Source organism: Lactuca sativa, chromosome 6, assembly GCF_002870075.4.
Source record: "Lactuca sativa cultivar Salinas chromosome 6, Lsat_Salinas_v11, whole genome shotgun sequence".
NCBI classification, from domain to species: domain Eukaryota; kingdom Viridiplantae; phylum Streptophyta; class Magnoliopsida; order Asterales; family Asteraceae; genus Lactuca; species Lactuca sativa.
In genome coordinates this window covers 149484830-149511684 of record NC_056628.2, presented here as the reverse complement: position 1 = coordinate 149511684, position 26855 = coordinate 149484830, and the positions used below count along the sequence as shown (strand labels likewise).

Here is a 26855-nt window from a genome sequence, read left to right as displayed (position 1 = left end):
GATATCATCTATTGGGTGTCAATTTATTTCTCTCTATATCTCTCCACTTTTAGATCTTTTTGCAGCGATTATGATTTATTTTAATTAGATTTGATATTTTTACACTTGACCTAAGAAACTTCATACAAAATTCTTTTTTACATGTCCACCAAATCTAATTAAAATACTCCCTCCGTCCCAATATTATTGTCCACAGACAAAAAACACACAGATTAAAGAAGCATTAATTACCATTAACTTTATATAATAAAATGACAGTTTTGTCCTTACTTTGCATTTAACGTTCCATTAAATGTTTAGTTTGTTAGATAATAATGAGGGAGTATTTTGGTAAAAATGTTATTTATTTTTAGAAGTGAACTATTATTTTGGGACAAACAAAAAAAGAAAGATGGACTATAAATTTGGGACGGAGGGAGTAAATTATAATAAATTATATTAAACACATACAAATCAATTTAACAATTGTAAATCACAATAATCGGTTAAATATGTATTCTCACAACCCCAAAATCATCAAATTTTTAATAATTTAGAAACCATTCATTGTAAAAAAAATTCACCCAAATAAATAGATACAAACTCATAATTACCTTTTTCTCTTTCTTTTGTAATAACAAAATGGCAATAATCACAAAATTCCATCACTTTTTCTCATTATTCTATAAGCAACGAAAGCTTCCTCCGAAGTCGCAACCGCAGAAAGTTCCCTCGCCATATTCGCCGCCGCCGTCAACGCCACCACCGATCAATCGAGATATGGGAGCAGCACAAGCGATGAAGAGAATCCCCCGGATCAAGTTTCCACAGCGTCATCCGGCGCCTTCTGGTTTGTTTCTTCTTAATTTCTGTAATGTTTAATTCGTTTGTATGAATGTGTGGCTAGGTCATTTTTCGTTAATTTGCGTTCCGGCATATGAGAATTTGAATTTGATTTACAGGAAGTTTTTTAGTTCCGATCTAGGAAGAATCAACATGAAGAACATCATTATAGATTGATTTTTTGACCTAGTTTGATTCATTTTACAGATTAGGTTATAGATTCCATGGTATTACCGGATATACAAACAGTATTGCGCAATAATTGTTCATCTAAATATAAATCAAAATGAATCGTTATGGTTTATATGTAATCTACTTATATCATATTTTAGGTTCTGCTACTCAGACCCAAGCAACACCTGTTGCCAATGATGTCCCTTCAAGCTTTTTCTCAAAGTCTGCTCCATCTGAAAAAACTCTAGGGGGGAAAGCATCTCTTCAGCCCAAAAGAACACCAATGTCTCAAGAAGAGATTGATGCTATTATGGTATAATACATTATGCAACTTTTTTTTTATTGCTTATACATTATCTTGGACACCAACTTCTGGTTATTCCCATAAATCGATTCTTTTACAACTATAATGCAATCTTGCATCATTAAATTAACCATCATTTGTTTTCTTTTTTTTTATTGCTTATACATTATCTTGGACACCAACTTCTGGTTATTCCCATAAATCGATTCTTTTACAACTATAATGCAATCTTGCATCATTAAATTAACCATCATTTGTTTTCTTTTTTTTTATTGCTTATACATTATCTTGGACACCAACTTCTGGTTATTCCCATAAATCGATTCTTTTACAACTATAATGCAATCTTGCATCATTAAATTAACCATCATTTGTTGATTGTTTTGGTTTTCAGTCTCCTTTTTCCTAATCTATTTTTCTGGGTTGTGGTTTTGGCAGTTGGGAGGGTGTTTATGAAGCTGATGATCAAGCTTCAAGAAGAGAGAAGAGTCATGTTTCCATTTCAAGTTCTTCTATGAAAGATTGCTGTATGTTATGAGAAATCTAAACCATTTTCACATTTTGTCCATAAAGGTATGGTTGAATATGAATTCTCCATTTTATATATATTAGGTATGTTTTTATGTTATCTATCATGGTATTTTGCCCTTCAATGTAAACAAAGACTTGGGCTTTTGTTGCTTAAATTCCCAATTTCAGAGGTTTGGGGAATACTTTTAACCTTTTCAATTTGGTTTGGTTTGGTTTGGTTTTTACATATTTGCAACTTGAATTGTCTTGGAAAAGTAATGATGACTGACTTTCGTCATTGGATTGATACCAAAATTAATGTCAAATTATCAATGAGACAAAAATTGCAATTTTTGTGTCACTCAAAAGGTAAATCTTTATTAAAAACCCATTAACAGATTGTAAATATGACTTGCTTATGATGTATATTGATTGTTGTGTCGAATCATGTACTTCTTTGTGCAACTTCTTGATTTGAATCGATTGTTTTTCACCACCTACACTAACTTGTCGAATGACAAGAGAAGATCTAGGTTAAGTGGTGTGGTTGGATTGCAACTATACACAACCTCAAAGGACTGTTGGTGTATAACTTATGTTCTCATAGCACAAAAAATATCGATTGGAGGTGGGACAAATGTTTCTTTAAAGTGTCGTTGAAAATCATAATGTCATAAAAATAATCTCCCACAAATTAACCGATGAAATGTTTGAAAACAAAATTCATAAATCACATAAACTAGTGGTGGGCCAGAAATTTGGATACGATATACAAATATAATATTTGAAGTCGTAAATCTGAAACCAAATAAAATTACAATTGAATCCGTTAAGTATTCAACTTGTAAAAACACATACGTTTTGATAAAATGACCAACCAATCCGCTAAGTATTCAACTTGTATAAAACACAAACATTTAAATGAAAACGACCAACCAATCGCTAAACTGTTTTCTATTATAATTAAATAATTTTTTATTAAAGCTTAAAATATATTTAGCACTACTAAATGATAATCCAGTAATATTTTAATTATACTATTGTTCATAATTCTGTCCTAAAAATTATTATAAGGTGATTTCATAATAAATAAATAAAAAAAGATCATTTCTTACCGTTAGTGCAAACATTTTTTGGTAAAAAAAAAATGAAAAAGAAGAAGAAACATGAATTAACGTTAATTTGTAATATTTGAACGGCATGTTATGTGTGAAGCCATCAGAGGTAAACGTTTTGATGATTGTGAAAGAGAGGTTGTCACTTGTCACCCCCTGAACTTAGGAAAATAAACACAAAATTATGATAAGAGATACAGAAAGCATGAATTGGAAGAAATGTTATCAAGATATTGCGGTACACCCTATGTCGTCTTTGTATCAATATGTTTGAAGCCATCGTGTATCTTAAATGTTTAGTGACAAATCTATAACAAAAAGTTACATGGTTCCAATTAGATAGGCCTTTTATTGTGATATAATAACTATTATTATATAATTAGATTAAAAAAACATTCTAATTAAATGAAATGGTGGCTTAAAGTATTTCAACTAATTAAACTTTATTTAAGAAAGAAAATTTCCGGATTTTAAAGAATAATTAATTACCTTAATTTTTAAAATATGACTTTAAAGGATATTAGTTCTCTAAATTCGAACATTCTGTAAGAATATATTTTCTGACAACGCACAAATTATGACAGAACGCATATTCTATTATGACAAAATAAATATTCTGATAGAATGAACCTATGGAAGAATAACAAAATTTTAAACCATGAATTAAAAAATAATAACATTCTTATAGAATAATCATCTATTATTAATATTATTCAAGAATATATGGTTAAAAAACACAATTTTTAGATTATTATACTTCAATGTTTTACCAGAATATATACTATTATATATAATCGGTGATCATTGTTCATCTCCATCTCACACAATCATCCAACCTTCAGACCTTCGATCATCATATTTCATTCATGCATTATGTGAGAATAATTGACATGGAATTGAACGTTCTATTAGAATAACTGTCATGAAATCGAATTATATAAGAATATTATTATATAAGATTGCTTTTATATGAAAATTAATAAAACAAACTTTAGTAATTCTATAGAATACATACCAAATTGTCACATTTTCTTCTAGACATTTCTACAAACACTTGTCGTGCAGCTTATATATAATAGAGAATCAAATCTCAAAGTATTAAAAAACAAAGATTAGGGAAAAGATTTAAAAAAAAAAAACTAAATCAAAACTCTTAAAACATAAATTCAACCACTTACACTTTCAAACATAAATTGAAAGGATATTTACAAAAATTAGTTAATTATCACATGGTTTTGTTATATTGAAATGATATCATAGTTTTTCTCAAAAAAATCATGTGATATTTAACTAATTTTTGTAAATATCCTTTCAATATAATGTGTTTATAACTCACACAAACACCCCCTTACACTTTCAAATATTGTCGTTTTTAGAGCAAAAGTCAATAGTTTGATGTCAAAACGTGAAGGTCTTTTTTGAATTGTGGGGGGCAAACTGCAACTTCGCCAACAAACAGTATAAGTACCGTGAGATGCAATCTTTTATTACCTGATAGAATATAAAACAGCCTCATTAAGTAAAGTAATCATAATCATAATCATCATCTCTTTCTCTACTTTCTTTCCCTCTCTCTCCATCTACTTCTCCAGAAATCGCTTCTTCAATCTGCATTATCAGGATCTCCAGCCTTCTACTGTAAGTTGTTTGTAATCCATATGTGTTTAGTATACTGTTGTTAAGTTCTGTATCCATCTTATACTTTGATTCTTTGTTGATTTCGCGAATTTGTATGGTTTCTTTCGAATTTGAGTATGTGTATGTATCGATATGTATTTATAATGGAGATAATCGTGTTAATTTTGAAGTTGAACATCTTAATATTGCTTTTCCCCCTTTCTCTCGCTGCTTGATTTAAATAGCTGATGATGAACTACGAGGTAAAGAAACAATTGGTTTCTATTTGATTGTAAGTACTTGCTAGTATAATTCGTGGCATCACCAATTGAATTTGTAATGATAGCACAAGCTCGAGGGGAAGAAGTAGAAGAAGAGCGATTGTATTTATCTTGAAATCAAACAAGTTTTTAATCCGAATGCTGAACTTTAACAATCTTATATTATTCAAACCCTAGTTTTACACCTGAGTGGAAGCAAGCTTCATGGGTGATGGTCCTAGAGGAGTAGAGGTTTTTCCAGATCACTTCCCGCATTCAACTTCGAGTGTAGAAACCCCGCAAACGACAAGTTCTTCAATTTCACATTCAAAGATCAATCTTGAGGTATTTCTGACATAAATCAAGCAATCTTATACACACATCCTCTCCTTTTAAGTTGATTTTATTTACAGTTGCTTTGATCTGTATTAGCATAGCTCAAACAGCAGATTGTGGGCTAAAAGAAGATTAATAACTGCTTCTTCCATGTTGAATCTATTCAATCTACGCAGACTAACTTGGGGAACAGATACAAATGATAAGCAAAAGGTGGATAATATAATACAATATAATATAGTACAATACATCTTTTTTGAACCCAATTCACCATTTTGATCCAAATTTGCTCTAAAAACTATTCGACAGGTTATATTATCTGCTCCAGAAGTTGAATCACTTCGATCAGAACTTGCTGACATGGAGGAAAAAGAAGCTCATCTGAAAGCTCGGTTGGAACATATTGATGAAACTTTGCGTTCTGCTCGTCTTTCAGGCTATTTACAAATGCGAACTGTAATTTTTTATAAACTCAATCTATATTTTATATATAAACTCATTATTTAATATTTACACTCTGCTTGATTATTCAATAATCCACATTTTACAGAGATGGACAGCTTTACCTGGAGAACCACTTCCTCTTGATGATACAGAAGTTGATGATTGGCTTCCACGTTTTGTTGTTCTTCTAGGACCATGCATCTTCTTGTATTTCATGTCTACAGGTAATAACAATTTAATTTATAAATTAGTAAATTACATTACATATTTTTTAATGTAATCATTAAAAACATCCGTATTCTTTGTATTTGGATGACATTGGTAGATTTTTACAATGTTGCAGACATAAGTCCTCAAGACTCCACCCTTTTGTCTGATGTTGTGGAAGTAGGGAGGATGCCACGTCATCATGAAGAAGAGGGAGAAAAAACTCGGTATTATTTTTATATAGTTACTCGCCAAGGATTGAGATATGAATGCTCAAGCACTTCAAAATTACAGGTATAACACCTGTCTTGTACTGTGTTTGGCTTGCATTGGACAGATAGGGATTTATGAGACAAAAATTGAAATTTATGTCCCACACAAAAAGGTGAGAGACGGATTTGCTCTTGTCTCAAAAAGACGGAAATAGCCCTGGAAAGTTTGTAGGGTAAAAAATGCAGACTCAAAAGTGTTTTTATTTATTTATTTATTTAAGGTGGATGCTTGGTTGACGACATTGCAAGATGAATGCAAATTGGGATCGGAGTCAACCAGTGTTGATCTTTCATCGGATTCGTGACATTGATAAGTGTCAATGTAAGGGTTGTACATAGTTGGTAGTTGTTGCATTGACTGTGGTACGTTGTGTTTGTCTATTTGTACATACAAAATGCATCTCTTGGTTAAATTTCTTTAATTTTACGATTTTAGCTAAGCAAATTGGCCGGAAATAAAATATATAACGATAATAAAGTAATTTTTTACATCCTTGAGTTGGAGTTGTACCTCTATAATTTTGCTTCATGATCAGTTCTATTTTCATCTTAAGATAATGATTTTTGAATTAATAATATAAAATTATACAATATTATTTGATATATAAACGAAAAAATATGCGTTTGTAGTTTATAATATGTAATATGTTATCCGATTGATATACAGTAGTTATCTATTTATAATTGATGTATATTTATAGAAATAAATAATAATTTTAAGGTAATGTGACAGCCTATAGAGTTTTATTAAAGTTTAATAACATGTAGAAGACTAGAAGTTACAAATAAAATTCCATAAATAATCAAATAACCAAAAAAAAAAAAAAGATTTGTAAGTTTACGAGGCCAGGGGAGTTTCTTTGATGGCCGATATACATTCCGAGTTTACTTTCTGACCCACTTCTTCGGATCTGGTTGATCTAACCAAAGCAAATCACAAACATTCTAAAATTAGTAGTCAAAGTTAGAATTTTGACGTTCGACACTTCAACAATATATAATTAGAGAAAATTATATAGAAACACATGTGGTTTACTACATGACAAGAAAACCCTTGGTTTTCATAGCATGAATAATAACACCCCAAAGGTAAAAGGTTTTTTAGTTTGACATTAAGAATTAACATTTCTTGGTCATGACCTTTATTCCTTTAACACAACTTCAAGTTTAACGTCCATACTTTATGTAATGAAAGTTATTCAGTATCTTTTAGATGAAATGGGTTGACAACGTGGTCAAGAGAACAAACGGTTCTTCTCTACAATAGTCTATAGTGTATAACTTGTTAATATGAGATATGATGAAATCATATATGTTATCGTGTTTTTTTGCCACGTATCTTTCTTGTTCTCGTTGAATATTCAGAATATCTTGCTGGTGTGTAACAAAAACATTTTTTTTAATATAACATTGTCACACTTAAATTCCTTTTATGTCAAAGTTCTTCCTCGGACAAATTTCCACACTGGATAAGTCAATTATGGAATGACATGGAAAAATAAATCATGTAACCATGATTTGATGTCATGTCACTGAAATATATAAATGGGATAATCATTTAGCTGTTACTATAATTGAATAAAATTTCAAAATTCGAAATAATAAGAAAATTATTACATATATAATGTTGTAATAGAAAAATGAAAACAAAATACTATAAGAAAAAAATAGAGCATGTTAGAATATTTGCATTCATGTCTCTATTGATATATGAGTTGTAATGTTGAGTTAATCTTGTTTAGATGATTAAAAAAATCAGTTAAAAATAATTTATAGTTTCTTGTTGTAATTATTGTTCTTGTATTTGGCCTAATAAATTAAAATAATAATGTACCCATTTTAAGTTGTGTTAAGATGTTATGCAAACTTGATTTATTACAATTATAACAATCAATCACTTTGAACTGTTTTACGGTGTTTGAAAATTTTGATTACAATTTTTATAGAGTTTATAAAATTAAAATAATAAAATATTAAATAAATAAAAAGTTATTATAAACAAAACTTCTTATTGGAGATAAATATATTAATATCTAACCATTTTATTTATGAAAAAAAAAATCACTTTAAAAACAAACATCCAAACACTCTAGGGACTTGGGTTGATAACAAAAGATGTCTCCAACTCCAAGTGTAATGATTTAGAAGTTAGTGGATATAACTGTCAACTGATGAAAACTTCATAGGTTCTCTTTTAACTTTTTTAAAATTTCAACCTCATGATAAATATACTTCTCTCCATAACTAAACCCAATCAACTTGCCAAACCTTCCTCTGTTCTGACTCCATTCCGCTCCATAAATATAATATCTCCGAAAGAGAGCTTCTCAATCTCCACTTCACTTTTTATTCTATTTTGATTGACTGGTTGATCGATCGAGAAGGAGAATGAGTTCTCAAATCTACAGATCTGCATCACGAGCTGCTAGGTCTTTTCTCTCTTCGGCTTCCAAGCACAAACATCGTGCTGTTTCCGGTGAGTTTTTTTGTACGCCGTTCTAATTCCATTTGTGTTGCATTGAGGTTCGGCTTGTAGGTTGTGAATTATCGAATGTTTATGGCAACTTTGACTATGACTCCGTAATTTCATAAGATGAAATGCTGTAGATGACTGAAAAATGTGCGATCGTAGTATTATTTCTTTCTACCGTGTACATTCTGGAAATTACACTATCAGGAAACCAGATTACGAAGATTGATGATATTTAGATTGTGGTTGCGTGTTTTTTCTATATCATGTTTGCTGTTTGAATTTTGATAGACCCATTAGCAATTTAGCATGTAAAATTCTGTTGTGTCATTGAAATTTGAGTTCGATATTACGAATAATGTGCGTTCTATATTGTACATTCTAATATTCTAGTGTGGATCTGGTTGATGGAAATTTTAACGACGATGAATTACCATAAGCGTATGATGACTTACAGCATCAGATCTTAATATCATCTCTTGCGCTCTGTAAATTACAGTAACAGTGGAACCAAATTGTGTCGATTAGTAATATCTACATTGTGGTTGCTTGTTTAGATCTCAATATTACCATTATTATGTTTATCTGTTTCATGAATGAGCTTCATAAGTGACGTAGAGATTTGTTAATATGAAATTTACTCCGATTCTTCTTTCTTTACAGAAGGACGAACAGCTGCAACAGCAGCAGCAGTTTCCTTCAAAGGAACACTTCCAGCTCTAGCTTCTTTCACCGATTCGACAAACACTTCCAACAAATGGATTGCCGGAGCTCTCGCACTTCCTGCCGCAGGTTCAAACTAGCTTTCAGATTCCATGATTCTTAATTTCTTATGATCTTATTCTCTTCCTTGTAGAGATTATTGATATGTGTAATTTCATTACAGCATACATGCTTCAGGACCAAGAGGCACATGCAGCACAGGTATTCGATTAAATGCCACTATCATTTTCTGTGATTTCATCTTAACAAACGCTTACTTCTCTTTCCACAGATGGAGAGAACCTTCATTGCGATCAAGCCTGATGGTGTGCAAAGAGGACTGGTAATTTACTAATTTAACCCTCAATCCCTCATACTTGTCAATGCACCGATTATTTGATCTCTAATTCTTTTCCAGATTTCGGAGATTATAGCCAGATTTGAACGTAAGGGCTTCAAACTTGTAGCTATTAAACTTGTGGTACCTTCAAAGGCGTTTGCTGGGAAGCATTATCATGATCTTAAGGATCGTCCATTCTTCAATGGCTTGTGCAACTTCCTCAGCTCTGGCCCTGTTCTTGCAATGGTTAGAAGTAACTTTGAATAGTTATTGTTTTGCGATGAGAGTTGTGAGGAAACAAGGAATTTTAATTACGCCATTGTTGTTGATTTATATATGCAGGTTTGGGAAGGAGAAGGTGTGATTAGATATGGAAGGAAGCTTATTGGAGCCACGGATCCATCCAAATCAGAGCCTGGAACTATCAGAGGTGATTTGGCCATTGTTGTTGGAAGGTATGTTTGTTGCTACTAACTTTGCATATAATTTGGTTTCAATGTTATTTTTAATTTATAGTTTTTTAAACACAAATGATATTTTTGGTAGGAACATTATCCACGGAAGCGATGGACCAGAGACTGCAAAGGACGAAATTAACCTTTGGTTTAAACCTGAGGAGTTGACTAATTACACTAGCAACCAAGAAAAGTGGGTCTATGGAGTCAACTAACTCATCATACACAGTTACACATAAACAGAAATAACACTACACCAATTTCTTCAAAATTTCATCTTTAAAAAAAATAAACTTAGATAAATAAATCTATCATTCCTTGTCAAAAAATTTAGAAGACATTTTTTTTTTTCGTTTTAATGTAGAAGTATTATCTTTTACAAGTATTGAAAAACTGAGAGCAACGATTAATCCTTTAACTCCGTGTTCTATCATCTATTTTCATTTAGAGTTATGACTCCTATAGGTTATTTGAAGATAGCAATAAATTTTTAGAAAGTCGACTCTTGACCTCATGAACATAATTAAATATCAACAATGTATATCATTCAATATCCTTTTAAGTTATAAAACGTAGTTGAATTCCAGTAGTTATATAACAAAACAAATATGTTAATTCATATTGCAACAATATTACATGTCAAAAGACAAAAGGTTACGACTTACGAGTATTGCACTAAAGAAGAATTGTCTTTTAAGTACCCAAAGGTTTAGGCATTTACTTATTTTCACGCACGAAAAAATGGCTTAAAAAAACAATCAAAACGCTTTTTGTGGTCTTTGATGAATTGATGTTTTGTACCAACTTGAAAAAGTTTCAAGGATAATATCAAATTATCAATATAGCTTTTCTTGCATGCACGTGATAGTCGCTTATATCTTTGTCATCGTGATGAAGACATTGAATAAAGTATTAAACTTCTAGATGAATGTTGATTTTAGTTGCTATATTGCAAAGGCATCCAACAAATTCCAACCAAAAGATTGTGGAAAAATTTAGGTCTAAATTATCGACTTGGAAAGATAAAAATTAAGTTCTAAATTACTTTGTCTCATTTAAAGTTGTGATAAAAGTTATTGATTTAATGGAAAGAAGGCTTCTTTCGAGAACAAATGTTAACATAATAAGTTACCGGGTATTTTTGTAATGAGTTTTTATTTATTCTTTTTAGCTAGGTTAACCATATATAGTTTTTCTATTATAGTTGTTTTTCTTTATTATTATTATATGTTTACATGGTATCGGAAGTTTAGAACAAACAATATTGTTCGTCGTATTTTTTGGTTTCATTATCGTATTTGTTGGGTATGTTTTCCGATTTTTTTAGTATTTCATTATCGTTTGTATTTGTTGTTCGCATCATTTTGTATGTATCGTTTGATTATTAACAATATGGCTCCAAAAGATCATTATCTACGATCTATTAGTACCCAGTTTAATGATAAGAATTATGTTTACTGGAACTATGTAATGAAAAAAATTATATGTAGGAAACATATATGAAGTACTGGTATTAGTGTATTAAGTGAAATAACACATGAAAAAACTATTAATTGTACAATGTTACTAGATGCATGAGAAACTGATAATTCTAATATTCTCATTTGGATAAAAAATTATGTAGTTCAGTCTGTTGGCACCCAATCAACGAAGTATGATATGACGATAGAAGTATGAGACCATTTGGATAGAATGTACACTCAGTCTAACTATACTAAACATTACTAGTCGGAGACTCCTATTTGAGCCCTCAAATAAAATACTATAAGTTTCAAGACTTCTATGTTACTATGTATAATTTATTACACCAGTTGACTCTCATATAATTTGTAGAGTTGAAAGCTTTTAGAGCGTACATTGCTCGGCTGGAAGAGTAACGTTTGGTTATGTTTTTTATGGCATTACAGTATGATTATAAAGGATTTCTCGGAACAATTTTTGTTTATAATGAAAACAATAAAAAGATTCATTAAATGGATTGGAATACTATTACTCGATTTAAACATAATGGTTGTCTTGGTATTGGAGGTCTTAGATACTTAGCTCCCCTTACTAAGTGGTAGTATACGGTAAAAAGTAATCAAAATGCTTTTGGTTTTCTTACATCAAAGTTATTCATAAAGTTTCTTATATAGATGATAAGGCTTTTACTAAACCTCGTTTACCCGAACCAAATTTCAATCTTTGAAATTAATTTTGATTTTAAAGATTGGGGTATACCTTTAAAAAACCCCTTTTAAGAGACATATTAGTGTTGGAAATTACACTTTTTTCATGAGAGATAAGTGGTGTAGGAGTATAGTTTGAAGAAGAGGTTGAAATATGGTGGCGTATATCCATAGTTCACTATTTTATCCACCTTTTGTCATTTGGAATCCGTAGGTTTCGACATGGAAATGTCAATGTGCACAATAACATCGAAGGCTTTACAATTGGTGGAGAAAAGTTCACTCCATGCATCTTAATTGATTTGCTCAAAATCAAGAAAGAGAGGGACATAAGTTTTGATGTTTGTAGTGTGATATACTTTGTTTGGTGGTGGTGGTGGTGTAGCGTCAGAAATGGTGGAAAAGAGGTCGAGGAGGGAGACACAATTAAGGTAGAAGGCGGCAACAAGGATATCGTTTAGGAGGAAGCGAAATTTGAAGGGTGGGTGTAACAACCCAAATTTCCAACAAAAATTTTCATTTGTAAGTAACGAAATCGTTTCCATAAAATATAAAATTTCGATCACATTTGATTTCAAAATCCATAACATCAAACAATTTATTCATAATATCAAATTGTCCCCAATAAAACTTCAGAGTGCATGCCGCACCATCATACCGGGCTTTTGCCCTTAGATCCTGACGTACCTGAAACAACCAACAAACTGTAAGCTAACGCTTAGTGAGTTCCCCATAACATACCCCACACAACCCACATAATCACATAAACCATATCAGCCATATAAGCTACATAAGTTATGCATATAAACATGTAGGGATGCCATGGAAACCTTACAAGGTCTTACATCGGGTGCCACTGGAACCCCCACACGGTCTTAACTCACTGCCATGGGAACCCCCACATGGTCTTCACCCACTACCATGGGAACCCCCACATAGTATTCACTAATTGTCATGGGAACCCCCACATGGTGTTAACTAACCAAGGAAATATCATACAAGCTAAACATTCAAACATACTAGGTTGCCATGGAAACCCTCCAAGGTTTTACATCAAATGCCATGGGAACCCATGCATGGTCTTAGTCCACTGCCATGGGAACCCCCACATGGTCTTCACATAATACTTATCACACTGATAGCACGTATGCAATAAACATCCTAACTAAATATCATGGGCCGACCTTGGTACCTTCGACCCATTGGTATGGTGAGGAGACTCACCTCAAATGCGAACTGTAGCTGAGTAGGTCCAAACTCCGAGTATCAGCTCTGCCACCTCCCTAATCATAAACAATTCCTTAGATACAAATCAACCCTTCAAACCTTTTAAAAGTCAACCTTGGTCAAGGTCAAAGTCAAAGTCAACACTTCGAGTTGACCTGACTCGTCGAGTCCATCCCAAAGCCATAATCGCAATGTTGCGATCCAACTCATCGAGTTCTCCTACAACTTGTCGAGTTCCTCCATTTTCCAACAGAATTGAGGTAACTCCAACCCAACTCGCCGAGTTCTTTAGTCTGTCAACTCACTTAATGCATTAAGCCCTTTTTCTCGAATCCAAAGGTTCCAAACTTCAGATCCCTAACCATAGAGGCATCTAGAAGGGTAAAGTTTCCAACTTTACCCCTAAAGATCATCTAATAAGCTTTAGACCCAAACCCTAGCTCCTTTGAGGAGGGTCTTGACCCATTAAGCCTCTAACCCTTGCTTCAACGTTCCATATTACAGATCTGAGGTCCTAAGGTGGTTTAATCACGTAAAGTTTCCAACTTTACGTCCATGCATGCTAGAAACACCCTCTAAGGTTCATTTTTGGCTTCATAATGGACATATTGCATGAATGGGACATGGAGGCAATTAAAGTTTGCAACTTTAATCCTTTAGAGGTCTTATAGAGGCCAGATCTACACCCTTAACCTCTGGAAACATCTTTTCTTTGAACATCTAAGCCAAAGTCCCAAAACCAAGCGCAAAACTACAAAAGATGAGATCTAATAAGCTACATGTCAAGGTTATGACTTTATACCTCCAGGATGCAACCTTTGATATAGAGTTTCTGGTTCCAAGATATCTCCTCCAAGCTTGATACTTCTTTCTTCAAAAGTCCCTTCAAAATCTCCAACAATCACTCTAAAACTCAATGCACAAGGGGAAAGACAATATAGGGTTTCTTCTGGACAAAGAGGCTAGTAGGGAGGCCAGCCCTAGAAGTTAAGTTCTTTAAATAGGGTGCAACACCAGGAAAAATTAGGGTTTTCATTCCCAACGTCAACTCATCGAGTTGGGGCTCCCCAACTAGTCGAGTAGGTCCTCCAATCTACGCGGCTGGAAAGCTTTCTACTCGTCGAGTTGGAGCCTCCCAACTCGTCGAGTTCCTTCCAATATTTAAGAGTGATTAGAATTAATTCATACCTATACCAAGCGTTACAATGGGGAGGAAAATGATTGTAGATGAGAGAATTAATAGGTTGATACCATGTTAAGAGTCATCTTTCTTTTTCTCTAAATGAAAAGAGTACATCAGTAAGTATACAACATGTATGGACTTAGATCAGAGATAAGAGTGGACTGGATATACAAACTACACTAAAGCCTAATACAAATAAATACATAAACGAACATAAGTCGTATACAATAACATTGTTCACATCGTCATAACTAACAACGACAAATTAGTAAGCATATCATGAAGGAAAAACACACAGTTTGTTTGGATGCATGATATTTCAATTGTGTTCATACACATAAGATATTATAGTGAAATATCCAGGAAAAGTCTTTTATTTTGGCCTCATAATCAATTTACTTCTTATATTTTTTGTTCAATTAAGTCTCAAAACCGACAATTGTTTGTAATTTGATCATTTTACCCAGTAAGCAGGTCACCAAAAGAGTATGATGAATTTTTTGCATATATGATCGAAGTATAAGGATTTTTTTAATATTTATTTTTTTAATATTATCTTATTATCTTAGTATTTTTTTTCAACATATTGTATTATATTACATTAATCATGATATTTTCTTTATCTGAAAAAGAATATCTATTTTGAAAATAATTTTTTCTCTTCTAAAAATTAAACGTTTTTATAAAATTTTTGTCTAATAGATTATATTATCTTACATTAATCTTATGATATTTTATTTCTCATGCCCATATACTGATGGGTTTTATAGCAAACAAAATTATACAATGCGGAAAACAATTAACAATTAATAGAGTACATGCGCTCTACAAAAGATCTATATCATACACTTTGATAGCAACATACAATGAACAACTAACCCTAGCATAACCCTAGTGTAATTCAAAATTACCAAGTATAAAGTTACATACCTTTTGATTTGTTGTTGTAAGCAAATCACTTCAATCTTCTTATAGTGTAGGTCTTTGAAAGCTTAGCACCAAAAGGGCGATGCCTTTAATGGATCACACCTAAACCCTAGAACAAGAAGACAAGAGGAGAGAGGATAGAGGATATTTTCGGCCAAGGTATCCTTCTTGGAAGAGTATGAATGAATTTGAGGTCCCAAGGGGTCCTATTTTTAGTTTAACTAACTTAGGGACAAAGAAAGATTTGAATGATCAAATAATATATTTAATCTCAATTCAAATCATTTTCTTATTATCATCCAAGAGGCTTCTGCAAACCCTACAAAGGCTCCTAAAACTGTCCACCTTGATGGATTTGATAGTTTATTTTATTTTCTTCTTTTTTATATTTTATTTTAGAATTTTTATGTAACACCCGGATTCCCAGGTATATTAATTATTCCTTTTATTTTTGGAGGTTGAGAGGGGACTCGGCGAGTTGGTGCTTGGACTCGCCGAGCATGGTCGCGGATTCTTATCCGGGTTCACAACTGGACTCGGCGAGTTCATGAGTGGACTCGGCGAGTCCACGCTGTTTAATGAAACCCTAATTTGCTGGGTTTGGGACCTATTTAAAGGCCCTTAGGGTCGTCATTTGCGGCTACCAAACCCCATAGAGAAACCCTAATAGACCTAGAGCGTTTGTGAGGAAGGAGAGGCCATTCTTGATCTTTTTGTTGGTGTATTTGCAAGAAAGAGGTGACCAAGGCAAGAGGAGGCTGAAGGAGGTGTGATAGTTAGCTTTGTTTACTTCTTTTTATAGTTTATTTTAGCATATTTCATCCATAATCTAGTTAATTTTCATGCATATTTTCCTTTTTGTTATTTTATGACTATTTCGGGCACTTTCTAGTTTCGTGAGCTTTATTGCAGATTTCATGGAGACTAGTGGAGCGGGAATGTTCGGGACGTATGGAAAGCGATGGGAATTGTTGGAAAACAAGGATCTTAGGCTTGATGGGTGGTGGAGATGATGCATGGAGCGAGCTTGATGATTATTTGAAGGCTTGGAGAGAAATAAACATTTAAATTTGCAAGATGCGGGAGTGTATTCAAGCATGCATAGATTATTAATCGGGCGAGTTTACGAGCTATGAATCATTTGGAGAAGCCAAATTGGGCTTAAATTGAAGAAAACTTGAAGAAAAATGGGCTAGGAGCTTATTGGGCTCGCACTGGGCCAAGTGGGCTAAGCTATGGAGGCCCAAAACCTCAAAGATGCTACATTCAGGGACCACCCGCGCAACCCACCCACGCAACAGCAAGCGGGTCGCGCAACCTCCTGCAGGGGCAGTTTCGGAAATTCTTCTTTTGAGCTATTTGAGGAAGGTTGGTGCCCATCTTTTGGAGACTCTTGGACATCCGATTTTTGGAGATTCTCTCTGGAGTTTTGAAGACTTTTGAAGGCCAAGAACACTTGAAGAACATCATATTTTTACCTCTTGATTCTTGCTTAATGTTTGGTACAATTTTCTCTAACTTTGTTTCTTTGGGTTTAGCCATGCTTGGCTAAACTAATCTTGGTTGACTTTTGGTTAATCCTTTAAACTTTTGTTGAATGTTGAAGAATCCATGAACATGTTCTTAAATCTTTATGGGAATGTTTTGTGTTTTAACATCTTATCACTACTTGTATATTTTAGTTCATGAGTTTAAATGTGTTTGTGGTGATTAGTTGGCTAATTTCTTGATTAAGTAAAAGATCCTCAAATTAGCAAGCAACAAATGATTTTTGTGTTGTTTTTGCTTCACACAATTATAAAAACATTTCCTCCAACATGGTGGTGAAAGCATTTGACCCCTCTTGGATTTGGTGACTTTTTGGTTCTTAATGCTAGTTGACTTTCACTAATTACATGCTATTTGGAATTAGTGACTTTGACTAAGGAAATTTTTATGAGCTTCTCTAGCCATTTCAACAATTAAGAAAAGTCTAGGTAATCTCAAGCTCCTTGGATTACTATAGCCAAATTAAGGATTTAAATCAAAGTATTGCACCATTGGATTCTAATGATATGTTCATCAAAAGTCAAAGTGAGGAAACTTTAAGTCAACCATCTCTCCCTTATTGATTTTACATCAAACTCTTATTTTTGTTGCATTTGTCTATTTAAATCATAGTTAATTCTAGTTTGTTTCAAGTATTTCAAAACACCAAAAAACCCCCCATTTTATTTTTATTATCATTTTACAAGTATTTTTACAAAGAGATTTTTCATAGAGTTATAAATTGAACCAATCTCCGTGGATTCGATCCCTTTACCACTATACACTATTTTAGTGTGTAATATTTAGGGTTATTATTTGTGTTGGCCTCGACAACCACCAAGGTGCGATTTTGGTGACTTCAGAGTTCATAGACTTCATATTGAGGTATTTATTCGGACCTTCTTCAGATTTGGTGTTGATTCTTAGAGTTAGGGTTTTCTAACCCCTTTAGAGGATGGATATGTGGAGCAATTGGTCCCTTCTCGAGTTTATGCTTTGGATCTGGACCCAAAGAGGTCCAGAGACCTTAACCCTTGGAGCTTTATGAGTTATTGTGGGAGCCATGAGCTTAGGATGTTATTTTTTGGGGCTAAATCACCAAGTTAGACCATCTAGAGGTTATATGAGTGTCAAGGTCTGAACTTTACGTGATTATCATGCTTGGGAAGGTCAGATCTATGGATTAATGAAACAGATCTGACCTCAGGAGGTCTATGGAGTTTGTGCATGGCATGAACTCGCCGAGTCTAAAGGTCAGACTCGGCGAGTAGGGCGAGGGTTTCCCGTAAATCACTCAGTGAGTAGACTTGCCAAGTTGGGAAATAATCAGTGAGTCAGAGAGAGTTAGGGGACTGGAGTTCAAGGCGAAACTCGCCGAGTTGTTCTTGAGACTCGGTGAGTTGAGTCGGGGTGGCCCCACGATTCATGCCAGGTGTGGCTCGTCGAGTAAGGGGAGGAACTCGACGTGCCAAGCGGGACTAAAAGAGTTATTAGACACGTGTAGACTCTCCGAGTCGCCCAAGTGCACTCGACGAGTCGGGTCGAAGTTTGACCGTTGACTTTTGTTGACTTTAGGGTTTGGTCAACAATGTGGCCTTTGAGCTGATAGAGGGGTAAAATGGTCTTTCACCCATAGAGGGTTGAGTCTAGTCCCGAGAGTTGTATTTATGAGAATATTTACTTTGTGTGATTAGGTGGAGGCTAGATCATATTTCCACCGAGTCAAAGATATACCGAGACATCTGAGGTGAGTCTTCTCACTATAGTTTACCTAGTGTGGTAACAAAGTTATGTGACAGAGTATTCTAGAGTTATATGTCAGTGTACTTGCATGATATTATGTGTTGTGATTTATTGTGATATGTGATATGCATGATTCAGAGTTTACAGAGTTAGGACCAGTGGGTCCACAGAGTTATGTGACCAAGAGGGTCCCACAGAGATATTCGACCAGAGGGTCAACAGAGTTACAGCCTTGAGTGGCTGATATGTGTTTATGTGGTATTTTGGGGAACTCACTAAGCATTTATGCTTACAGTGTTATGTGTGGTGTTTCAGGTACCAGTGATGATCGCGGGAAGGCGCCGGCATGATTCGTACACACGCATACTAGAGTTCATATGTTTTGATCTTGGGATTTTGTATTGAGATAATGATGATACAATGTTTTAAAATGTGGATGGGAATGAAAATATATGGTTTTTAAAATGCGAAAAATTGTTTGAATTTTTACGGTGTTACAAATTGGTATCAGAGCTTTGGTTTCAGGGATTCGGATGCATCTTCGGGCGTATCTGAACTCAAACTGAGGAATTGAGAAGAATTTTGATAATAAAGTAATTTTTTTTTGAAAAGAGTAAAATGAGTTTTGAGACAAACAGAGCAAAGCCGTGTGTACAATCAGCCAGCGCCCGAACGGTGATTTCCCAATAGCATTTGAAGCTTGAAGATGATTGGCCAAATTCTGGATGATGTGAGATGTGGAGGGGACCAAGGGAATCTTGAGTAGTGGGATGGTGTAGTGGAAAAAAAAGAGCCAATAGCATTCCAACAACACTTGTGAGGGTGGAGTCTCAGTCGTGCAACACTTGCGAGGGTACCCGCGCAACTGCACACTTTGGGGCATTTTGGTTATTTTGCTCATCATTTACCTTGGGGTTAGGTCTAGCAGCTCATACTTCGATTTTCCACCATTAGAGAGCATTGGTGGCGATTTTTGAGAGCTTGATACACATTCTTCTCATCTTTCTAAGTAATTGATAGCTTCTTGATGCAAAAACACCTTTGTTGTAACGCCCCGTTCTCGGTATACAATTATTTAAATTATTCAAGTATTTAGTTTGAGCTACTCGACGAGTTGGTAGCCCTAACTCGTCGAGTAGATGCCAGAATGGACGCGGGGTTTAAAGAGTCTACTCGGCGAGTCCAAGCATGGACTCGACGAGTAGGTCTGCCCTGGAGGAAACCTTATTTTCGGGGATTTGCACCCTATTTAAACCACTTAAACCCGCCCTTTGGGCCTCCCTTACCAGCTTCCCTATCCTCCAGAAACCCTAATTTCGATTGAGAGCTTCGCCCTTGAATTTTGAGTGAGTTTATGTGTTTTTGAAGATATTTGGTAGAGCTTGGAGCTAGCAAGTTGTGGAAGAAGATCAAGATCCAGAAGCAAATCCATCTTTAGCAGCCTTTTGAGGTAAAAAGCTCCTTGCTTGACTACCCATAGCTTAGATCTCTTTGTATGTTGATTTATGGGTCTTTTGCCCCTTTTGAGATGGATAAGTTGGTTTCCATGGGTTGTATGCAAAGCAATCCCTTTTTCCTATAGTATTTAGCCTCTAGAGTCATAAAAGGAGTCTTGAATCCGTTTTCATCCAAGCCATGGTCATATTCATGGAAGTAGATTGTTATAACTTGAGTTTGGGTCTATTTGAGGTGTACAAAGCCATCAAATCTCCAACTTTATAGAAGTGGACCTTGGAAACGACCCAGATCTGTATTTTGGAGCTGTAGAAGTGCGAAACAATTAACTAGGTTAGATCTGCAAAGGACTCGACGAGTTCATAAGGGAACTCGGCGTGTCCGATGAAGTGACCCCGATGATGTTCATAGGACTCGACAAGTCGATTAAGGAACTCGGCAAGTAGGAGGATCTGGTCCCATATCTATTTATGCCAGGACTCGATGAGTCTGAGGATGCCCCGACGAGTCAGTTCGACAAATCACGATGTCTAGCAATTAGGGAACTCGATGAGTCAGGGGGTGACTCAGCGAGTCGAGTCGTGATTTTAGGGTTCTTAGTTCTAGGACTTGGCGAGTCACAAAGCTGACTCGGCGAGTTTGGTCAACCTGGAGGGTTGACTTTAACCAGGATGTAGACTTTGACCAAGGGTAAAATGGTCATTTTACCCTAAGAATAGTTATCAGTTTTTGACTAAGCGTCCTTATGAAATTTATAGTCGGAGAGTCGCCAGAGCAGCAGACAGGGATCCCTCACCCAACTTTTCAGCAGTCAATCATACGAGGTAAGTTTCCCTTCAGTAGGAACGTGTCTAAGGCACTAATGTCGGCCTGATTATGTAGTATTCCGGGGTGATCCCGAGAAATAGTTATGTATGTTTGATGTCTTTGTGATTCATGCATGTTATGTTATGTGTTATGTGTTCCGGACTTCGGTTTGATGCCTAGAGGGGCCTGATGTAGAGGCGGGGCCTAAATTATGTCGGACCTTGGTCCGATGCCAGGCGGGGCCCAATATGCGTTTATTCAGTTATTGTATGGTATGTGGTAGTTTGGGGGAACTCACTAGGTTTCGTGCTTACAGTTTTCAGTTTTGGTTTCAGGTACTTCCACTAGTAAGGGGAAGAGCTCGGGATGATCGCATGGCACACACACACCACCACATTCAGCATGGGATTGATTGAGACTCTGATATTTTGTCACATGTTTTTGTTGGATTAGTGTCTAAGTCCATAACTATTTTGGTATGTACTTGACCCGATGGTGCATGGTCCTTTTGGGTTGCCTTCACCAAAGCAACTTGATTGGAGAAATATATATAGAGAGAGAGGATAATATGATTTATTAATATGTTATAAGAATAATATATTAAAGGAGAAATCATATTTGTTTAATTAATATTGGTCAATAATTAATTGAGAATTAATTTTGTGATCAAGTGTAATTAATTAAACTTGAGGGGCTGATTTGTAATTATGTGATAGTTACAAAATAAGGTAAGGATTATCTTATAAGTATGGTGAACGAATTTAAGGTTTAAAAGCCTTAGAATTTGAGTATGATAAGGATTCAAGGATTATCTTATTGGTTGCTTAATGGATAATCAACTAGATAAGGATAATGACTGAAACCCTATCTCTACACCTATATAAACACCCCTAGGGTTATGAATTCGTGTATCCCTTCCCAAGAGGTCCCAAATACGAATTCTAACCTCCCTCCTCTCTCCTTATACCTTCTCCACTTGCTTATGGTGTTTGTAAGCCATTAGAGGAGTGACACTTGTGACTCTTTGCTTTCCAAGGTCAATTCAAGGAGGAATTGGATTGTTATTACTACATAACAATCAAGGTATGTTCTTAAACCTATTTACATGTGAATTCTGATTTCCATATGCTAGTATTAGGGTTCAAGTCTTGGATTCAAAGTATGTACAATAGAGAAACCTAGATCCGAGCTTTAGGGTTTGTATGAGCACATAGGATGTCTTATGACCAAAACCCATCAGTGGTATCAGAGCCTTGATTGGTTTCTATTGTATTGATACTTGTTGTAACTAAAAAATTCGATTTTTTGCATTCTGGAGGCTGGACTCGCCGAGTCCATGGCTGAACTCGCCGAGTCCAAGGTGACTCGACGAGTCCAAGGCTGACTCGACGAGTCAACTCGTCAGAAGGAGGGTACTTCGGGATTTCTTGCTGTTTTTGCTTATGGATAATTACCTTATCATGTTAGATTAATATTAATCCGATTATATGATATATTTGACTATATTTTTAATCTAATTGAAGATATTTATCAATTAATAGGATAATTGTTTCCTTATAAGATAATTGATTAATTATTTTAAGTAAATTGATAAATTATTTTGCAAGAAATCATCAAATATGGATAATTATGTGATTAAATGTTAATTTGAATTATTTGTTATCTGATCCTTGTTGTTGTGAAAAGTTTCATATTTGGCCCTTTAAGTTTTATAGTTTAAATTTGAACCCCAAAAGTTTTGTTGTTTTGAAATTTAAATAGTTGAAACCCTAATGTTTTGAAAAAGGTTTCAAAACTTGCCCTCAAGTTTTGGAATTTAAATTTTGATTTAAATAGTTTAATTTTGATGCATATTTAAATTCTAAACCCTTATGGTTTGAAATGTTTCAAAACTTGCCCTCAAGTTTTGGAATCTAAAGGTTGATTAAAAGTTTAATTAAATTCTAAAACTCTAGTATTGTTTTGAAAAGGTTCAAATCACACCATTATGGTTTTATTAATTAATTAAGGTGTATAATTGAAAGAGATTTAATAAATCCATAAAAGTTTAGGTTTACAATTTAAGTGAATTATAAGTATAATTGTTAAATTGAACCACTTAGTATTTTAAAAAGTGTTAAAATACACCTTATACTATATATAACATTAAAAAGTCTAACATTATATATATGTATAACTAAAAGTCAGTCTTACCGTTAGTAGGCCTCATTCACGAAGCTAGTCTATAAGGGGTGTTTAAGGAAATTACCTATAAAATGGCGATTGAATGGGTATCCACTCTTACCCACCGCACTCTTGACTAGTGGAGGGTCGTTAGCCGAACGGGTAGGATAGGACGAAACCTTCCATTATAAGTATAATGAAATATAAAGTAACTAAATGTTTTCATAAAATTCCCAATCTTAGTTACTTAGGCAAAAGTGAATTGATGCAATTCCATGAAATTACACTTTGTGCCCTTGCGAAGACATTGGTGGAGCGTGTGTGGTTAACCGGCACACTAAATGGTTCTAAGCAAAGGTAGCAAAGGGTGACTCAATGTTTGTCATAGTTCGGTGGAGCGTGTGTGGTTTACCGGCACATCGAATAGGTGACTGTAACATGTGAGGGCACCATGTAGTTTGCATGGTTATTCACACCCGCTTTGTGATCCTCGGCATCCCAGTCACAAACAAGAGGGGCATATCGAGATATAAACATGCCATTGAAAGTTCAATGTATCTCAAAGGATCTAGGAGTTTTCATAGATTTAAAACTTAAATTTCTTTTTCGTTTTTCATGGTGGAAATTAGTGAATCGTCATTCACTTACCTTCAAATATTCTGCAACTAGATTACGGCATCCCTTTTCTAGGTTGTAGCGTATTGTGTTGGGTCCTAGCCTTGGAATTTCATTTGGGTGATCTACCAAGGACTCAATCTATCAACTAACTTGAATTCGTTTTTCTCCCGTTTTGTAGATGTCAAAGTTCGACAACTATGGTCTTCCCAAATCCCGTGGAACAAGCTTTCCACATGAAGATGGTATTCCACGATTCAATCGAGGAACAAGAAATCATGCTTCACTTCCTCCTCCTCCTCCTATTGTTCTCCCCAACCCACAAGATCGAAGAATTGAAAGGTTCAATATCACTAAAGCCCTATTGGAAATGAAACATGAAGATGGTAAACCCGTGTGTGCCCACGTTCTAGGAATGAAATCACACATTGATAGGTTGATAATGTTGGGTGTGTCATTCCCAGATGAGTTGGCTGTGAATTGGGTTTTGCAGTCACTTCCTGAATCATATAATGAGTTCAAAAGAAAGTATTATATGATGAATCATGACGACAACCTCATTAACCTAACTTACATGCTCATTGCTGCTGAATCAGAAATGATTTGGCGAAGCAATGGAGCGTATTTGTTGGGAAAGTCAACCGACCATGTTTCCGAGGACGTTCTAGGAGAACCGACCTGCGTTTGCTGCCAAAAGAGAGGGCGTTGGATACAAGTCTGCCCAAAGAGCCTGAAGAGTCCAGAAGATGGGAGAGTCAAAGAGTATGGCTGTGCTTCAGGTAAAATCCACTATCTAACTCCACTAAGTTCCTATTCATTGATTCTTTATACATGATGTAATAAGATTGCATTTGAATGTTTTGAAAGGAAGGTTGATAAGAGAAAGCAAGATGAATCTAATCACAAGAGATGGATCTCGATCGCATGGACTTGAAGATTAGATTTTAAGCTTAGAAAGTTATGATAGAGTTGTTAGAAATTTCCTTTTGTACATAGTTTTCAATGGATTTTTGCATTGTAAGGACAAATTTTTCCGCTGCTTTTATAAATAAAATAAATTTTGTTTGACTTATTTATTTATTTATTTCCTTGCAATGAAATCATTATGAAAATTGGTGTTTGCATATTTCTACAACAAATGGATATGATTCTTAGTTATGTTATTTATGGAAATGTCAAGAATTTACCAAATAGGGAGAGTTTCTCATCGCCCAAAGTTTCAATTGGACAGAAATTTGGAATCATGCAACTTGGTTGCACGATGAATGAGAAATTTCATATTTGGAAATTAGACTAATACATTGACAAAGTGTCAAGTGAAGGACTAGGAGATCAAGTACACAAAGTAGTGTGTTGATCAAGTTCACCATAAGAATAACAAAGATATTCGTCATGATTTACTAAAGGCTTAGTAAACATGATTATACTTACAAGATTAAGTGTAATTCTAAATTGATTATAGGGTTTAGATCAATAGTAGAACGAATAAGAAGAATCAAATAGGCAGAAAGATAAAAGTTTTTCCATTCTAAGAAGAAGGGAGAGTACCTTTTATGCTTTATGATAGGTCTTAATGATTAAGAACCATATCTCAATTGATCCTCTAAGTGAGTCTTAGTACAATTGTATGTCCAAGAAGAGGAATCAAAGAATTGAAGAAATGGTTAAATCAATAAGTCAATCATACTTCGTTCCAATAACAAGTCTTAAAATTAAGATTGTGACATTGAGTGAAAGGTATTAAGAAGGTTTATAACTTTCATTAAATGTGGTAAGTTGTGATGTCTTAGATAAGACAAAGACCAACTAGGACCAATTTATGAAGAGTTTTGATAAAAGCTACACTAACTCTTGAATATTTGTTTGTCAAGAAATGTTTTGACAAGAGAATCTTATATGTCAAGGAGTCAGTGGGAGTCTTAATGGTCTTGAAAGGTTTCAAGAACAAATCAAATAAACCTTACCAAACATCACTAGCACACGAGTTGAGGTTTACAACCTGTCGTGTTGACATTATCTTGATTATGTGCCAATCCAATCGAGTTAATTATGCATGTAAGTTCTATGAATTCTCATTTTGAACGCATAAAAGGCAAAGCACCTTAATCAATGAAAGGTACATTGATAAGAAAAGGTGAGCCGCTTAACTACTTGGAAGACGTGGTGGGCAGCTGTGTTACCATGAGGCAAGAAATCAAGATTAAGAAAGTTCGATCCATATGAGTTTGAATTTGTCGTAAACGTTGGTTTTGACAAATTCACATGGATAGGAACGTTTATACACTATTTAAATCTAAGTGTCATAAGATTTCCTCCTTCATGAAAATGATTGTGAGAAAATGCTTTCACTAAGAAAGATTTTAAGAAGATAGTGATTGTAAAATTGCATTCTCGAATTCAATTATGGTTACGGCATCCCTTTCCATAATTTGAATTGTGAGGTTTGGCAATTAGTCTTAATTGTTTAGACACACATATGAACTATCGAAGGCAAAGGTGTATAAAGAATCCTTGATAAAAGATTATCAAAGCACTAAGTATTAAAAACATGAACTTAAGAAATTCAATAAGCATTGTTTCTGAAAGTTAAGATGTTTATGAATACATGTCGAAGCTAGTGGGAGCATAAGTGTTATGTTTTATAATAATCATCAAGATAGTGGAGAGCATAAAAGTTATGATTGTATGATTATTAAGGAAAGTATTGCAAGGTTAGCAATATTAATTATAGAAAACATGAGTCATACTTTGCAAAGTCGCAATAGTTGAAAAGTTGTTTTGCTATAATTAAGGGAGAGAATATTATGCTTCATTTCAAATCTAAAGGTTTAGGTTGAGAAATGTTAATAAAATTTAGTCAAAGGTACAAAGTGTGTTCTTAAAATTTCGATTATGATTACGGCATCCCTCTTCACAATTCGAATTTTGAGAACATAGCAAATAAAACATTATGCGTCGTGTCCCATACGCTTCGGGTATAGGATCGATTGCAAATGCTTTAATGTTTGACCA

At 34.4% G+C, this 26855-nt stretch overlaps 2 protein-coding genes across 3 annotated transcripts; both read left to right on the top strand.

Moving 5' to 3' along the window:
• The first annotated feature begins 606 nt into the window (after nt 1-606).
• LOC111898775 (protein transport protein sec31) lies at nt 607-2055 on the top strand. Its single transcript, XM_023894652.2, has 3 exons — nt 607-829; nt 1155-1309; nt 1739-2055. Exons 1-3 carry the CDS (start codon nt 622-624, stop codon nt 1754-1756), a joined length of 381 nt encoding a protein of 126 aa, XP_023750420.1. The 5' UTR covers nt 607-621; the 3' UTR covers nt 1757-2055.
• Nucleotides 2056-4405: 2350 nt separating this feature from the next.
• Nucleotides 4406-10446, top strand: LOC111898774 (nucleoside diphosphate kinase 3). Of its 2 annotated transcripts, XM_023894651.2 has the most exons (14): nt 4406-4563; nt 5001-5147; nt 5235-5351; nt 5448-5594; nt 5689-5806; nt 5926-6083; nt 6283-6332; nt 8446-8513; nt 9177-9323; nt 9418-9455; nt 9526-9576; nt 9652-9819; nt 9916-10028; nt 10120-10446. In XM_023894651.2, the coding sequence occupies exons 2-14, from the start codon at nt 5028-5030 to the stop codon at nt 10241-10243; spliced, it is 1419 nt and encodes a 472-aa protein (XP_023750419.1). In that variant the 5' UTR covers nt 4406-4563; nt 5001-5027; the 3' UTR covers nt 10244-10446. The 2 variants fall into 2 exon arrangements, with proteins under 2 accessions (XP_023750419.1, XP_023750418.1); XM_023894650.3 differs by lacking the exons at nt 4406-4563; nt 5001-5147; nt 5235-5351; ... (2 more) ...; nt 5926-6083; nt 6283-6332 and having other exon boundaries at nt 8302-8537; nt 9195-9323.
• Nucleotides 10447-26855: the final 16409 nt, after the last annotated feature.